This window comes from Lacerta agilis, chromosome 7 (genome assembly GCF_009819535.1).
Source record: "Lacerta agilis isolate rLacAgi1 chromosome 7, rLacAgi1.pri, whole genome shotgun sequence".
In the NCBI taxonomy this organism is placed as follows: Eukaryota; Metazoa; Chordata; class Lepidosauria; order Squamata; family Lacertidae; genus Lacerta; species Lacerta agilis.
Window position 1 is genome coordinate 49,008,847 of NC_046318.1, and position 17,968 is coordinate 49,026,814.

Here is a 17,968-nt window from a genome sequence, read left to right on the forward strand (position 1 = left end):
TGATCTATTATTCAAAGTCTCTATTGCTTTATTGGCCAGAAAGTCAAAGGACCTTGGGAAGCTGAACCCCATTGCCCAGCCTCCCAGGAAGAACATCATGGCATGGGGAAGACTAATCTATTGGTCAGAGATGGAACAGCTGCATGGATCTTTCCCTCCCAGAAAATATATTCTGCTCCAAGTGCAGGTTTCCTTGGACTGTAGAACCAAAGAGATGCATGCTCTGGCCCCATCCATCAGCCAAAAAACTAAGGGCTGTTGAATTGTGGGTCGATGTGCACGTCCCAGTGAACTCTGAGTTTATGGGTATCACCCATTGTTTGTAAACTGCCTTGAGAGTGTCCCACAAGAAACAATACTCTGGGCTGGATCCAGACAAACAGTGCAATCCTAACTATGTCTATGCAGAAGTAAGTCCTATGAAGACATATGGAGTTAAGACTGTAGTTTAAGTTAGTCATGCTTTAGTTCCTTGGAAATCAACAGAACACGGTAGTCGGGGCCAACATCTCCCACTGATTTGAGTGTAACTAGCCCATTTTATCAAGAGAAAGATTAACAAATTATGCAGAGATACTTACATCTGTTCCAGGATCATTAGCACTACCACTGCTGCGTAGTTTCTAGCATGGAAAGGAGAAAGTTACATTTTAAAGATTCGCAACAAGACAGACCTTACGTACAAATTTACACATATAGCCTAATGAGACAGATGTATACATATATTTTCCTACGCCTGACTGAATGGGAAAGAGATTTCCGACCATCCCCTAAATATTGCTCACAAGTGGGGCAGTTAGTCACACATCTGCTTCCAAATGGTTGGCCATGGCACATTTGCTCCCACTCTCCAAAAGGGGAAATACTTTATTCTCTTTCAGCACTTTCCACATTTGACTCAGAGCATAGCCACAAAGTACCAACATTTCAAGCCAAGTAATGAGGGTTTTCTGTACATTGCTACATTTAGATATTCTGCACATTTAAAATATTTAATCCTCTTACATTAATGAACTTGAAAAATGCTTAATTGGCCAAGTGTTTCAATAAAACATGTGTATTTTAAGTAATAGGGAATTTAACTCCGTCAATATATATCTGGTACCACACAAAGCAGCCAAAATATATCCTGCCCCAACAGCCTGGCCACTGTAATACACACTGTAGGGAAAAGTTCCAATAACTTAGTACGTACAATTCTCCACTGCAGCTACACACACTTCTACTCACAAAAATCAGGTAAGGACATTATTCAGATTTAAAAGCATTTACTGGTTTGAATTTAAGAGCTCATTGGGGCATGCACAGGAGAAGTTTGCGTGGAACATGAGTTTAAATCATGATTACATACAAGTAGTCAAATCTGTAGATCTGCCAAATATACCTGTTTATAAACACTGCAATATCAGCAGATCCCAACCTGGTGCCCTCCAAATGTTTTGCCGTACAACTATCATCATCCCCAGCTGTTGGCCAAGGGGAGCTGCACTCGATTATAATATAATTACCTGTGAACTAAGCTGGGTCTTAATCCAATTGAAATAATAATTTAAATCGCTGCCTTCCATCAGTTCTCTTCCCCAAGCTGCTAGCTTGGCAATAATTCTCGCTGCCTGAAAGAAAGTGCAGAAAACATAGATTTTGCAATAACATCATCAATGGATACAGCAGAGGAGACATTGTTCAGTGTTGAACTTCCTGCATCTGAAAGCAGAGATGGGAAAGACTCTTCTGAAATACTAGAGAACCACTGGCAGTCAGTATCAAGACAGTACTAAGCTAGGGATGCGGGTGGCACTGTGGTCTAAACCACTGAGCCTCTTGGGCTTGCCAATCAGAAGGTTGGAGGTTCAAATCCTCATGACGGGGTGAGCTCCCGTTGCTCTGTCCCAGCTCCTGACAACCCAGCAGTTCAAAAGCACGCCAGTGCAAGTAGATAAATAGGTACCGCTGCGGTGGGAAGGTAAACGATGTTTTCATGTGCTCTGGTTTCCGTCATGGTGTTCTGTTGTGCCAGAAGCAGTTTAGTCATGCTGGCCACATGACCCAGAAAGCTGTCTGCGGACAAATACTGGCTCCCTTGGCCTGAAAGTGAGATGAGCACCACAACTCCATAGTCGCCTTTGCCTGGACTTAACCATCCAGGGGTCCTTTACCTTTTACCTTTTTACTAAGCTGGATGGACTAGCAGTCTGACTCTGTATAAGGCAGTTTTCTATGTTCCTAAATATTAATACCCTTTAAACAGGAGCGTTACAATCTAAGAACCTTAGTTGCATCCAAGGAAGAGAGCTGCAGTTCACAAACACTCATGCCATAGTAAATTTGTTAGTCTTTAATAGCCACAAGACTCATGTGAGAAGACAATCAAATAGCACAACCCCTCTACCACATCATCTCTCTTACTAATCCAGCTGGTTCAATATCTTTACTGATAATAATATATGGCTGCCTTAAAATGTATTTTATCGCTGGCTTTTGATTAGCTAAACATTTGGAGCCTCCTGCCAACCTGAGGAGCAACAGCGTGAAAGAGAGGGGTGAAAAGGGCAATAAAAGAAAAGGCTAGCAGTTTAAAAAGAAAGAAAACCTAGTCATCAGTTTATATTTATGAATAGTCCCATTCTGAAGGTTTGGGGAAAGAGAGGCTGAGCATTACAGCTAAATCTAATAATGTAAAATGAAGCCCTTTCCCCTGGTCCTGTTTTAAATCAACACTTCAAACAAGGTGACACTGATGGGTCATACAGCACATCCATATTGGATTCTGGCTTGGTCTCTGAAAATTTTATAGTCAGATAATGCAGGAATATTGCTAAGAATGCCTTCCTTCCATGGAAAACTTAAATACCATATTTTAAATAATGCTGTTGTGTTGTTAATGGACAATTTATATAACCCTTAATTATAAAGTGCTGACAGGACATTGATATTGAAGGTCTAATAAATATGTCCTAATTTTTGCAACCAAAGGCTATATTTGACTGGTCTGAAAGCTTACCATGTGCACAGTGAAAAGATCTTGACGATTCAACATAGGAAGGAAATAAGACCATGCAGTGTTCTTGCCGCGTTTTGCATAGTCAAAGAAAATACTAACACGTTGGTGATTTTCCTGCAAGCAGCATAAATGGAAAGGAAACACAGTTAGAAAACAGATGGAGACAGTTTTATCCTTGAGGCACTTGGAGATCAGCTGAGGTTCTTGATGCTTAATTTTATAAACATAGTTGAAACATAGTTCTACATAAACATAGTCCTATTCTGTATGGATTGTTTTCACTTGTATATGTACATTGTATTTTTTAAATAATAATTTTTATTAAGTTTTCAATTTTACATTTCAAAATAAGCATTTTACAAACTTTTAAAAATTCATTGACTTCCCTTCTCCTTCCTTGGTTCATTTTATGTATTATACATTCCTCCATATTTTACTATAACCATTCAAATCAGTCTTCCAGTTTTAGATCCATCAAAAATTATTTACTCTGTTGAATTTATCTTAGTGCTGCCAGCGTTCTCAGCTGTATACAGTTATTTTCCATAAATTCAATAATGTTTTCCACTCTTTTTTAAATATATGTTCTTCTTGCTTTCTTATTCTATGTGTTACATCTGCAAGTTCTGCATATTCTGTCAACTTAAGTTGCCAGTGCTCTTTAGTTGGGACCTTGCTCACTTTCCATTTTGGGGCTAACAAAACACAGGCCGCATTTGTTGCATACATAAATAACCTTTTCTGACACCTAGGAATTTATGTCTGGGTTATTCCCAACAAACAGGACTAGGCGTTTTTTTTGGGGGGGGGAAGTAGTTTTAAACATTTTTTTCAATTCATTATAAATCATTTCCCAATATACTTTTACCTTTTTACATGTCCATCACATGTGAAAAAGGCTGCCTCCATTCTTTACACTTCCAATACATATCTGATTCTGTTTTATAAATCTTAGACAACCTACTCAGAGTTAAATACCACCTATGAAACATTTTCAAATAATTCTCTTTCAATGAATAACATGCAGTAAATTTCAGGTCGCTTTCCCAAAGTTTCTTCCAGAGATTAAGATCTATATTGTGTCCTATATCTACTGCCCAGTTGCCACTGAATCTTTAACAAGCTCGTCTTTTGTTTCCCATTCCAATAAAAAACTATACATTTTAGACAGAAGTTTATTCTTATTTTGTAAGAGTTCTTTTTCAAATTGTGAGCTTTGGTCCAGAAATCCATTCTTTCTATCTAATTAAAACATGTTGTATATCTGGTGATATTGCAAGCAATCCATAAGTTGCCTCCTTAAGTTTTCCACTGATTTCATTTTGGGGTTTCCCCCGCCCTGTAAAATCCAGCAGTTCCCTGTAAGTCACCCATTGTCTGCTCATACATATGTACACTGTTGTGAAGCTGCTTCACGAACAGACTTCTGTTGAAAAGTGGTCTTTAAATGTTGTAAGCAAACAAAACTAGATGCTGGACTAGATGGATCACTGTTTAGATTTTGTTACAGGTGGGTAGCCGTGCTGGTCTGCCATAGTCGAAACAAAATAGAAAATTCTTTCCAGTATCACCTTAGAGACCAGCTGAGTTTGTTCTTGGTATGAGCTTTCGTGTGCATGCACACTTCTTCAGTTTAGATTTTGCAAGCCAGTTCTCTCTCTCCCCGCCCCCACCCTTTTGCTTTGGAGAGGATTCATGCTTCTGGCAGGAGATTTGAGGCCCCTACCTGTTCTGACTCATTATGATTCTTTCACTCTCAACTTAAACTTTTCAGCTGGTATGCTTGCCCAGAATATCAGCACAATGTGTTAATTTAAAAGTAATTTGGTACAGCAGCCCAAGATCTGCCCGTAAGTGCACTTAAGAGATGCTGTCTGAGCTTGTATAATCACCATGATTCGTGCTAAGCAGGTCTTATTTTAAAAATGTAATTGCTACAAATCTAAAATATTAGAACACATTAAGGTAATTTTGCACTATTCAGAACAAAATGTATTGTTAAAAAAAAAAATCAAGGAGGTCATCCCGCCGATAAAAGATTTGTTGCCAAGCAGACAGAACTGGCTTGCGCATGTACATGGAAATCAAAGAATTTATGCATATGTCCAGTGAGAAATGCTTTGCATATTTCATGCAAAATGTATTTTTCTCACTTCCTTTGAAGGGGAGAAACACATTAGCAAACTTACAGCATACCTGTGACAATAGTGTCACCAGCAACCACAGCTTCCCTGAGCACATGTACCACAATGTTATATTTTTATTTGTATTTAAATAATTATCTTGCTACTCCCCTCCTTACAGAGGCAATCAAAGCAACTAACAGAGTTCAAGAAACAGACAGAATTAAAATATTAATCTACATCATGAATATCATAAACAAATAACTACGGACAGCCTAAGAAAAGGCTTAGAGTGTCAACAAACTTAAAACAGCAATAAAATGAGGAGTTACTCCCCTAATATTTGAATGTTCAAGATAAAATGGATAAGTGGGCCCATTATTTATATTTGATTCACAATGGTCTTATACAATGTACGCTATATGCAATGGATAAAGTTCTGCTCTGTAGGATGTAGTCGGGAATGTTAATAAAAATAAATGCATATCTCTGGTGAAGGTTTTTTTTATTTCTGAAAAAGGTTAACTGATTCATCTGTTAATGGTTTCAGTCACACTTGTTCCAAGCTGCAAATGCAATCTTACTAAACTGTATCAAAGGTACTTTCCACAAAGTACGGAGTATAGGTAGAACCTAGCAGATGTTGATCACGGAAAGCTTATTCCACAAGGCATTGCTGCTCGGCCATCGCTGATCATTTCAGCAGATAAAGCACACAAGTTCCACTAAAATCACTAAAGGCCACTTGGTGCATAAGCTCTAGCCTTGCAAACCAATTTAAAGTGGGCAGCAAGCAGAAAGCTGCCTACACTGAAATAAGATACCCACATACCAACAAGCACTGGAAATGGGGGGGGGAGGGAGGGAATTAACTTACCTGCAGCATATCATCCACCATTGTTAAGATGTACTGAACCGTTTGTTCCTTGGAGATGTGAGTCATCAGGTTTATGAACGTTTTAGCGCACTAGGGAGAAAAGAAGTAATCCAAAGACAGTTAGAATTATTCGCAAGTGTTTTCATTCTTATTTTCATTTGGTAATTTGGCAAGTACAGCCTGAGTGAAGAACACTGAAACAATCCGAAGTTGTTTCATTGGAATAAACCCAAGTATTGGGAAACTCCTCCCCAGCCTACTACTACTGCACCAGCTGCATTCATTTAATCAGCAGTCCAAGCAGAATTTGGCAATGGTTTCTTGACTGTTTTCTCTAGAATGTAATGGTATGGTGCATGCCCTGAGGACACAAGGCCACAGATTAAGAGAACAAGACACAATCCCATAAAGTAAAGCAGGTGGTAATAACCTTTGTCCTTCCAGCTGTTGCTAAATGGTATCTCCCATAATCCCTGTCCATTGGCCATGCTTGCTGGGGCTGATGTGAGTTTTAGTTCAGTAGCATCAGGAGGGCAAAAAGCTCCCCACATCTGAAGTTAAGGTCTACTATGTTTTATAACAGGCACAAATGGGAGGCAATGATGAAGACATTTATGTATGCTGAGCCTCACTAACTTCAACTAAAATGTGCAAAACTGCCCATTATATTTTCCGAAATTAACTAATATGGGAGTGGGGGAGATTGATTTTGTTCCTAGACTGAACAGAAGACATATTCATAGGGCAAGTGCTCCAACATAGGGTTTCCCTATGTCTGGAATTTCCCAGACATGTCCTGTTTTGGGGGGCCAGTATGCCCCTCCAGGCAGAATTTGGCACTGTACTTGAAATGTCCAGGTTTTGGGGGGAGGGATATTAATTGGGGGAGGGGTTGCAGGCTCACATGCATGCCACCAAAGCATGGAAGAGGGCAGGCACTGTCCGGAAAGGCCATTTTCAAAATATGGCAACCCTATCTAACAACAATTACTGCATTAAGAGGAGTACTTACACAAAGTGTGCCTATACTTAACAAGCAACTTTTAAATAATATTTACAATGGCTCTAGCCAGAGATGTACAAGTGTCAGTATACTCGTGCAAGAAGGTTTTGGAGTTGTTTCCTTCTCACTGCGGCCCCAACTTCCCCCAAAGCTGCTCTGCAAAGTCGAGGCACCCTCTGGAACAGTATGGGGTGGGGCAGAGAAAGAAGAGAGTTGCAAGGAAGGAGGCGGCAAATTGCCCGGCAAGGCTGGGAAACTCTGCCTGAAACCCTGCAGAGCTGTTGCCAGTCAGTGTAGACAACAGTGATCCAGATGGACCAATGTTGCAGCTCAGTATAAGGCAGCCTCCTGTTGTTCTATGTAATTACACTCCTTCTCCAGCTACAACCCAGTGCTCTGTGGCACCCTAAGCCACATTCCCTAAGCACCAAGTGTGATCCACAATAGTATGAAAATGGCAAGCAGTTAAACTACACTTTTGGATTAGTTGCACACAAAAATCTGACTGCAATAGCAGAACCCATAAAATGCTCAAAAGGAGGACTGCATATTCAAACAGTGGTCTAAAGTATTCTAACATGACCTATGGACTCTGGTGAAACTTCCATGATTTATTCTGCCTTGGGCAGACCACACCTGGAATACTGTGTCCAATTCTGGGCATAACAATTTAAGAAGGATGTTGACAAGCTGGAACGTGTGCAGAGGATGGCAACCAAGATGATCAAGGGTCTGGAAACCAAGGTTTATGTGGAACAGTTGAGGGAGTTGGGTATGTTTAGTCTGGAAAAGAGGAGACTGAGAGGAGATATGATAGCCATCTTCATGTATCTCAAGGGCTTTCACATGGGAGAGGGAATAAGCTTGATTTCTCCTGCTCTGGAGGGTAGGACTCAAACCAATGCCTTCAAGTTACAAGACAGGAGATTCCAACTAAACATCGGGAAAACTTTCCAACAGTATTAGCTAATTGACCATGGAACGGTCTCCCTCAGGAAGTTGTGGACTCTCCTTCTTTGGAGGTTTTTCAGCAGAGGTTGGGTGGCCATCTGCCATGGATGCTTTAGTTGAGATTCCTGCATTGCAGGGGGTTGGACTAGGTGACCCTTGGGGTCCCTTTCAACTCTACAATTCTGGCTTGCATTATTTATGCTTCTCGTCACCATACTCAATGGTAGAAAGTGTGGAAGGCATCCGGTTAATTCACCAGGACATTTTCACAAACGATCTATGAAAAAATCTGGCACAGAAGCAGAAATATAGATGCCAAACTTTTAAAGCCAGAATGCCAAAGACAAAACAACCCCACACGTTGGCTGTTCCTAGAACAGGAGATTGCCCCCAAGAAATGCTGGGTTACCTGGTTGCCTTCATTTTTAATCAATTCTTGTTTCTCTTCTGGGCTCCTTTTCTGCTCAAATCTTAGAATAAATTCACAGTCTTCTGCTGAAATCATCTGCCCTCTAGCAAGGAAAACAAAGCTTTAAGAACTTCCTGTGCTATCATTGTTTTACTGCTTGCAGATTTAACAGAATATATCCTGCTGTTCAAAAAAAAATTCCCCGAGGTGCTAATGTAATAATTTCCTACAGTGACTGTTTAGTGAGCACACTTCCCTTTCCAAACATATTAAATAAATTTGGAGCATATACTGTGTTTAGCCCAAGAGCATGGATGCTGTCCAAAGACATTATCTTACAAAGAAAAGGGCAGTGAAGACCCCAGTGTATCTTTGATGATTCAAAAGCTTCTATGGAGCCAAGGCTAATGGTATTTTTGACTTTTTTTTCTTGAAGCAGTAAATCGCAACTCCATGCCTAATCATAAACTGCTTTTGAAAGGTCCACTTAGTTTCATAAGAATTTAAAAACAGGCCTGCCGGATCAGGTCAAATACTCTTGTACTGTCTACAAGAACAGCATAAGGCTGACCATGTTTTGCGTAAACTGTTTTCAAGTTTTTATACCCTTGGGTCTGATTGGGAAGCTCCAGCTACTGTAGACTGCAGCATCCAGATTGTTTTTTTTACCTTTTCTGGTTAAGAACACATGACACCATTGTCAAAACAGCTGCAATGGCTGCCCATCTGCTACTGAGCCTGGTTCAAGGTTCACGTTTTGATTTACAACTTGGATCCAGGATACCTCAGGGATCTCCTGAAATGTTATATCCCAGCTCGAGCACCAAGATCAGGGGTCAGCAAACTTTTTCAGCGGGGCTGGGGGGCGGTCCACTGTCCCTCAGAACTTGGGGGGGCAGACTATATTTTGGGTGGGGTGTGAACAAATTCCTATGCCCCACAAAGAACCCAGAGATGCATTTTAAATAAAAGGACACATTCTACTCATGTAAAAACATGCTGATTCCCAGACCGTCCGCAGGCCGGATTTAGAAGGCGACTGGGGTAAAATCCTTAAAAAAAACTCAGCAACTTCAACCCTAAAAAAGCTCAAGAACTTCAATCCTAAAAAAAGATCAACAACATTGGCTGGGCCTTTGGTGGTCGGCCCCCACGGCCCTTCACTTCCTCAAATGTGGCCCTCTTTGAAAAATGTTTGTACACCACTGTTATTGTCATTCCACCAGTCCTGTGGGAAATCCTGCCAAATAGTTCAGTGAGCACCTTCTGTGCCAACTTTTAAACGCCTGCTGAAAACCTTTCGGTTCCAGCAGGCCTATGCAGGCAGTTAAGAGTACATCCTCTACAATGGTCTAATCATTGTGTGTTTTTAATTTCTCTTTTGCTCTTAACTTGTTCTTAAATGTTATTGTTTCATTTTATGTTTATACATTGTTGTAAACCACTGCGACATATTTTTATGACACAGTGGTATATAATTTTTTTTATAAATAAATAAATGATTCAGTGTATTTTTATGTAACACTAACACGTATTGGGTAAACCACAGGAAATCATCTATTGATTGTGAATTTCAATATTTTACCTTCCCTTAGAGTTAATTAGGAAAGATCACCAAGCCCCCCAAAAAGCCTTATTAAAAATATATGTTTTTAAATTCCAAGATAATATTCATTCCTACCATTTCAAAATAGTAACTAATCCTGGGCACTGGTGCCAATAAATAAAGATTCTTAGACAGCAGTGCTACATCTTTAGGTTCCCCAACACCCTGACAACTTTCCAATGACAGACCGACATAATTCCAAGGCCACGAGGAAAAACAGCTGCTGATTAGGGATAAAGAACATGTCCTAAGTCAAGGGTAGGCAACCTAAGGCCCATGGGCCACAAGCAGCGCACGGGGGTCATTTAAGCAGCCTATGAGCTGCCCCTGAACCGAGCTGCCCGCTTAGTGACTCCCTGCACACTGCTCTAAACTGGCGCAGCGCAGCATGGGGACTCGCTTCCGCGGCGCCAAAAATCGTGTCTGCGCATGCACTGACGCCAAAGATCCCATCTGCGCAGGCGCAGACACCGGAAATCGTGCATGCAATCCAGCCCACAGAGGGATCTCCGCTGGAGTGAACCGGCCCAGGCGAGGTAAACCTTGCCGATCCCTGTCCTAAGTGATGTTATTCATTTTTTAAAAAAGCCCTCTTGCAGTCAGTCAATGACACAGTAGCTTGTGATTAAGTTTTCCTTTTAATTATAGATTTTCCTTGCAAGAAGTGTAGTTCTTCTGTTCACATGAAGTAGTAACAGTCTTTTTTATTTCTTTGCAATACTGCATTTGATCAGGCTGTAATCTCATTACTATTATTGTACAATATAATATTGTTCCTATTCTGTAATTATTTCATCAGGCAGTGCCTGGCGAATATTAGGCGTTTGCTTTCCTGTGAATTTTACTGGTATTGTTTGTGAATTAATGAATCAAATGGGGGGGGGGTGTTCTTTTGTGCTGGTTAAATTCTTCTTTGTGATCTCTATTGATCTCTTCTAGAAACCAACATGCACTTATGAGCAATGGAGCTCTGGGAAGCTTTTTTGTGTGTAGTTAATTATGTAGTTAAACGGCAGAAGGCAATCTTAATTGGCATTTTATAACCTGGATTTTGCCAGACTTCTGAAAAAGTTTACAAAAACTGTTAGGAAAATATGTTTCTATCAATCATATCCATCCATGCAACCCTACCCTTATTTATTTTAACGAAATCTCATTTCTGGTAATAAATTAATTTTCACTAACTCAATATTTTTCCAATTTTGCTAACAGCATGCAAGGCCTTCCATGAGCATAAAAATTGTAACTAGTCTAGAAGTCTAGAGATATATGCTCCTTCTGGGAATCTGTGCCCAGATATTAACTTACTGGAGATATGACTGCCAATTCACTTTGTTGGCCCGAACCTCAGCAGCTTTGGCAGCAATGATATTGGTGGGGACAGCAGCATCTACAGCACCCCGGATATCCATTTTTATCTCAATGTCAAAACCTGTTAAGAAAATAAAGGCTGTTATCAGTTTTCATTTAACAATGTGATTTCAAGAGTTCTAAACTGTATTTATAAATCTGCTAACCCTACGAGAAGTGACTATAGTTCTTCCAAAAGTTTAAACCCCACTGACTTAAAAAAAGAATTAAGCATGTACTTAACTTTTTAACATTGAAATTAATGAGGCTTGCAAGTCTGTATGTTCCACGGGATTGTTCCAGTTGCAGGCATTTGCATACCTTATTATTTGCTTATTTTCTACAGTTGCTCACTGAAGCCTATTCTGCATACACCTCAATTTTCCAGGAATTGTGTCTTATGCTATCCTGACTGTACACTGATTTGGAATCACACATCCTCTAACAATTATTATTTTTAAGTCCAAGACCCACATAGTTGCAGAAGTATTACAGTAATATATACAACATGATTAGCTCTGAAAAGATTTCCATGCAATACATAAAGCAGTTTTGAATAAAACAGAACTATAATCCAAACTTAGGCTGTTTTTTTGGCAATCCACATAACGTCCCTTACCTGTATGATATAGCAGGGAGTAGGCAAGGACCACCCCTTCCCAGAACAAGGTATTACTCCGCTCTCTGGCCCAGCCAGCTGTCCCCTCTCTGCTAGTTTTTTATCAGCTGGGATGGGGAGAGGCAGGGGTCCAGAGTACAAGCAGGTGTTCTGATCAATCCAAGCACCTTGTCAGTGTCCTCAAGCCTTACCCACTGAAAGCCATCCAAAACAACAGGACTAGACATTGCTCTGGACACCCCTTGAGGGTTATCTGCTGTAATAGTGGAGTCAAGATCTCAGTGGATGCAAGCGATGTTTCACAAAGAAGTCACAGCAAGCTACCATCAGTTCTATCACCTCCTTTGGGCCAGACTGTAAAAGGCCCTGCACTACCAGGAAAAGCTCTGTTGGACAGCACAATGAGGATGCAATGGAAAGCCTAAATCTCAACAGGAAGTGATCTGACCTGACAAGGAAGTCATGTCAATATCCCTCACTTTCAGATCACCTTCTTCCTGCTCAGCCAAAAAAAAAAAAAAACAGGGACCAAAGTGTGACCCGCCACAAGCGTTGGGACAGCACCATGGTCGTCATGGCAGCCATGAACTCCTGATCCACCCCAGAGCTGACAGCTTCAACATGGATGTTGAAGTCCCCCAACACCAGCAATCTGGGAGTCCTCAGCACCACCTCCAAGATCAGCTCTATCAGTTCAGACAGGGACACAGCGAGACAGACAGTATACCAGCAGAATTCCTAATCCCAATGTCAGGAACACACATACTCTAGATTCTCTCTCTCTCTCTCTCTCTCTCTCTCACACACACACACACACACACACACACCTCGACAGAGAGCCTGGAGAGAAAGAGTGTTCTCACTTCTCACATTCTATCAGCTCTGGCTCAGGGCAATTTTTTCCCCCAGAGGTAGCAGCTACTTTGTGGAACACTGTACTTAGAAAAGTTTGTTCACCTCCTTATCTCTTTAACAATTATTCCAACAAAGCTAAAACAATTAATTCAAAAAATCCTTCCCAGTGGGATATAGCTCCTGTGATGCTGGGTATTTTTTTATTATTGTATTAGGATGGTGTGGGGCTTATCACACTTTTATATTTACTATGATAGTTGGGCGAAGTGCTAATTCATTTTAGAAAAGTAGTAAGTAAATAAATCAACAACACCACAAGAAAAAAATTGCAGAATGCCCTTTCATTTATCATAAACTATTCAGTTATGTGACATGGGCATTGTTCCAAACAGGATCTGCACATCTGAGATTGTAGATTTGTTGCCAAATAAGGTTCAGGCTGCCAACAAAACTCAGTCTCATTTTTGAGACAAACAGTTTCTGGTTCAGGCAGCAAGTAATTTTGCCCAGCAGCTAAGGATTAACTCGAGTTCTACTTCCTGTGACCTATAGCCAATGTCACTTCCCCTTTCAAGCTAAAGGGGAACTTTTCAATTTTTCAACCCTATACACACTTTTTAGCTGTAAGCACATGTTCAAGCATGAACTTGTAATCTGGTGAACCAGGTTCGCGTCTCCGCTCCCCCACATGCAGCTGCTGGGTGACCTTGGGCTAGTCACACTTCTCTGAAGTCTCTCAGCCCCACTCACCTCACAGAATGTTTGTTGTGGGGGAGGAAGGGAAAGGAGAATGTTAGCTGCTTTGAGACTCCTTTGGGTAGTGATAAAGCGGGATATCAAATCCAAACTCTTCTTCTCTTCTTCTTCCTAAAGTGACACTTTTTTCTTTTCTTTTTTACAGAATGGAAGTATAGTTTGAATACCAGAATGAATGACCTTCACCACTTCTGCTTTCTACTTTCTTAGGGGGTGTCTGGCCTAGTCCAACTCTGATGCCAAAACAAGCTGCCTGAGTTTTTAAAGCATTAAATCATTGTTAGGGCAGAACTCTCCATAAACATCAGATAACTCAGCCTGACTGAACCTGTTCAAACTTCACCAGGACCATTTGCCTACACACAAAAACCATATAAACTGTTTCTTCCCTTCCACTGGAAACATGCAATGACTGTTATTGGGTGAAACATCTCCTTCTGCCCTCTGTGTTAGTGTCAACAAGTCTTACCTCGGATGAAGGCAGTTGAACCACCATTTATCATTCTAGCATATAACCCAAGTTCACCTATATGTACTCCAAAAGTCATTAGCAGTACCAAGATACTGGTTTGATTACAAGGAGAACAAACATTTTAAAAAGTGGTGAGAGAAAACGTAATGGTTCAGTAAGCTCAAGGACAGCAAGATTCAGAAAACCAAAGCTCTTATAGAAAGACTGAAATAACTAGACAATTCCCATCCCGAGAACAGAGTTGGCCCTGTGCTGTTTTGCTTTTTTAAAACATGCACAGCACCATCTCCATCTTGGCACTTCTTTTAGTCACCTAGGCCTATCTGCACCACTTATAGAACATCTAGCCCAATAGCTGAAAATGAAGTAGGCAGGGCAATCAAATTCATGGATGCCAAGACTAGCAACGGCTGGGATTAGCCACAACAGCAAGAGGGCTAAAAAGCCAGAACCTCAGAAATGCCTCCCAAGTACCAGAGCCTGGAGTTAATAGAGAACCACCCTGCTCTGCTTGTGACCTTCCCTGCGGCATCGAGATAATCACTCGCCGCTTAAACAGATGCCCGACTACGTGAGAATCTGCAAGCGCTTTCCTAGCTGAGAGTATTTTTGGGGCAGTGGGTACGTGGCTAGCCCGGGAGGCGAGAACGGGGCGGCCTTCCGTGAATTCCAGCTGAGTCTCCGGGGCAGCGCGCAGCCTCCTTGCCAGCTATGCTCGCCAGAAGGCAAGCGGGCGCAGCGCCTGTCCCTTCCCGGTGCCCACCAGCCCCACCCCAAGGCCTTCCGCTCCAGCCCCAGCCCCGCTCCCGGGGCTGCAGGCCTCACTTACCTCCTTCGCTTCGTAGGCCGGCAATGAAGTCCCCGGAATCCGCAGCGGCAACGGGTGACCCAGACTCAGCAGCTAAGCAGAAGAGGGACAGCCGAGGCTCACGGTCATGTGACTGCGCTCAGCTGACAACAACAGCGGCGGAGATAGGACGACGTTACGGATCCCCGGAAGGCTCCGTTCGCGAAGCGGGAAATGTTGGCCAAAAAAGGAGGCGGGGTACGCAGCGAGGGCGAGACGAACGCTGTAGACGAAGCTTTTATTTTCAGCGTCACAGAACGCTTTGCTTTTTATTTTCTAACGTTATTGGAGGGTCAATAGGAGAGCTTTAAGTGAGCATTTGCAACCAGCTGTAATAAAACAATCATATAGCCTGGCAAATTTAGTAACATAGTGACCTCCAATGCACTCGCCCTCCCCGCAGCGCGCGCACGTACACAAACATAGAACTTTGATCCATAGCTGTCAAGTTTCGGATTTGAAAATAAGGGATCACATGGAGTAACACATGGCTGGAAAGGTTTGCAGTTCCACAAACATAGGTGTGCACTGCCTCGAAATAAAAAGAAGTGAACAAAAGAAGGCTCACTAGGGGGGCATTGCTAAAAAAAAAAGTCAACTTTGTAACCAGAGGTTCAACTGAATAGAATCTGAATCACATGCACCACAGCCTCCACTTAAGGTGGCTCCCGGCCTGGCTTTTTACAGGCCCCAGCAGACTGCACAACCTGGCCTTTGGAAAGGCCATATAGACAGATACATTTAGCTTCTGCACCCCTCCTTTGCACACCTGTCAACACAACCACATAGGCATTTTCCACAACACCTCGGCAGCACAAATCCCTTCTGCAGGCAGGCACCCGTGCGCAAGAAATGCACTCCGCTCCCCACAGCGGACCCATGCTCCCTCGCCCTCTCGAATTTCCCCTCTGCAAACTGCATCCATGGATAGAACATTGCACCTAAATATTTCCATTCTGCACAACGTGCAGCATTTGCACGACCCCCTCCTGACAGCACCACACACGGAGGGATAATTCCCACACACAGCTTGATAGGCACATGTGCAACCCCCACCCCCAATATATATCTGCATCAGATCTGCATCAGAGGGAATGGCACATTCTCTCTCTCTCTCTCTCTATACATATATAACAACCTTCATGTGCCATTCCCTCTGATGCAGATCTGATATCGCCCCCCCAACCCCACCAAACGCCTACCTTGCGCCCAGCTACATAGGCGGACCCAATCCCAGCCTGATCGTTCCCCACCAGCAGCATCCTTTATTTAGAGACCCTTCTTCTAAGACATCTCTGCTGTTCTCGACTTGGCTGCAACTATATGTGTTTCCGTTTCAATGGAGAAATGGCGACCGTATACATAGTCATGGAACTTTTTGATTCCTGCCACAATTGCCAGTGCCTCTTTGTCAATTTGAGCATAGTTGTGCTTCGTGGGCGACAACATACAGGAATAGAAAGAGATGGGCTTGGCCTGGGCAGACCGGGTTGTCCTCTTATATACCTGCTGGGATTGACAAGTCATCTGACCCTCACCTGAATCTCATAGCTCTCCAGTAGCTGCCTCTGATCAACTATAATTTAACTCTTGGGGGAAATAATTAGCATCACACATCATGTGCCTGGAAGTTGCCAAACCAATTAACCAACCAGAAGGATTACTGTTAATAGAACCAGTTTTCCTATAACTTGATATTGCTGGATAGTTTTGATCAACTGCAAAAGCATTTTTAGTTTGCTTTCTGTTGCCACACTGGAACGTTTCTTTATTAGTGCCATTTTGTTTTGTATGATTCCTTGCAAATGAAGGAAAACAACTTTTCTGCTTGTATGCGTTGATAATATAATTTTGGTTACTGAGGACAAACAAGATTGTACAAAAACAAGATTGGGTGCAGGCCATGCTGTAGTGTAGTGCTTATGCGACTGTGAATAAAAGGTGGCTGGGCACATTGTCTCAGGGTTTGGGGGGAAGAGGTGACAAAACTGATTTCCAATAAGTGCCCCCCTTTATTTCCATAACAAGTCCTTGAGTCTGTACTCTGAATGGTGACATCAGGGGTCTAGAAGGTGCAGGGCTTATCAGTCCAACCCCTACACAGTCTCATCAGGGCTGACCTTAAGGCAATTGGAGCAATTGGGACAACTTGGGCCCCATGGGCAGCTCCTAAGGGGGCCCCTGCACCAAGGCAATCTAGATGGATTTTATATCTATAAGATTTTGCAGACTTTGGGTGTGAACTGGGGCCCTACCAAAAAAAAAAATCAAGTTGTGCCCCACTGCTTCAAATTGGGCCCCATTGGGTAGCCCTGAGTCTAATAGTTGCTGGGCCTGAGTTGCCCTGCCCTTGCATGAAGTCTTGGGTTTACAATTTTGGGAGAGGGGATACTGCGGCACTGGAGAGCGGGCAGGCTGGCGAGGCCCCCTAGATTTAGAGGCCCGAGTTGTCCTGCCCTCACATGAAGTCTTGGGGAGTGGGAGGGCTGGCGAGGCCCCCTAGATTTAGAGGCCCTAGGCTTCAGCCTACTTACCCTATACATAAATCTGACACTGATTAAATCCCAGCCTGTAGTTTCAAGGAATGGCCAGCAGATGGCAATACAATAAAAAGGAAAGCAAATATTAATTCTTGATCTGCTATTTTTGGACAAATGGATGGATGGATTTCGCTCCTCTCTTTCTGCATGTGCCATTCCCAAAAGGTTCTCTCTTACGGGATAAGGGACCTCTACACCTATAAAGCAGGATGGGGGGGGCCATAATTTTCAACCGGCTTCTCACCTCTCTCCTCTTGTCAGAACCATCCCAATCCCTCCGGCCCTGACTGGCTTGGCAACACACACACTGTTCCCCCTTTTAGGCTTATTCTCAGATTGGGAAAACCTGATTTACAAGTGAGAATGTGTGAGATAGGGGCTGAGTGGGGAAGGGCATCATGAGGGCATTGCTAAAAAACAGAGACATAAGCAACCTTAAATTCCCATTAAACTCCAGTGTGGACAACCCCTCAGAGAAGAACATTGAGTTGCAACCACTCTGGGACAACAAAGTCCCTTACCACTCCTTTTAAGGCAGGCCTCTGGTCTTCTGCCTACT

The 17,968-nt window shown here is 42.4% G+C and overlaps 1 protein-coding gene across 1 annotated transcript in view; it reads right to left on the bottom strand.

Annotated features, from left to right (window-relative positions):
* The window catches only part of ATP6V1H (ATPase H+ transporting V1 subunit H), a 30,842-nt gene extending 15,857 nt beyond the window's left edge, over positions 1-14,985 (bottom strand). The window contains exons 1-7 of the mRNA XM_033155203.1: positions 14,852-14,985; positions 11,279-11,402; positions 8,365-8,467; positions 6,002-6,091; positions 3,002-3,115; positions 1,509-1,613; positions 582-623 (exon numbers count right to left, since the gene is read on the bottom strand). Of these exons, the coding sequence (XP_033011094.1) occupies positions 582-623; positions 1,509-1,613; positions 3,002-3,115; positions 6,002-6,091; positions 8,365-8,467; positions 11,279-11,382 (558 nt within the window). The 5' untranslated portion in view covers positions 11,383-11,402; positions 14,852-14,985. The remainder of the gene's footprint in view (positions 1-581; positions 624-1,508; positions 1,614-3,001; positions 3,116-6,001; positions 6,092-8,364; positions 8,468-11,278; positions 11,403-14,851) is intronic.
* Between the last annotated feature and the right edge of the window lie 2,983 nt (positions 14,986-17,968).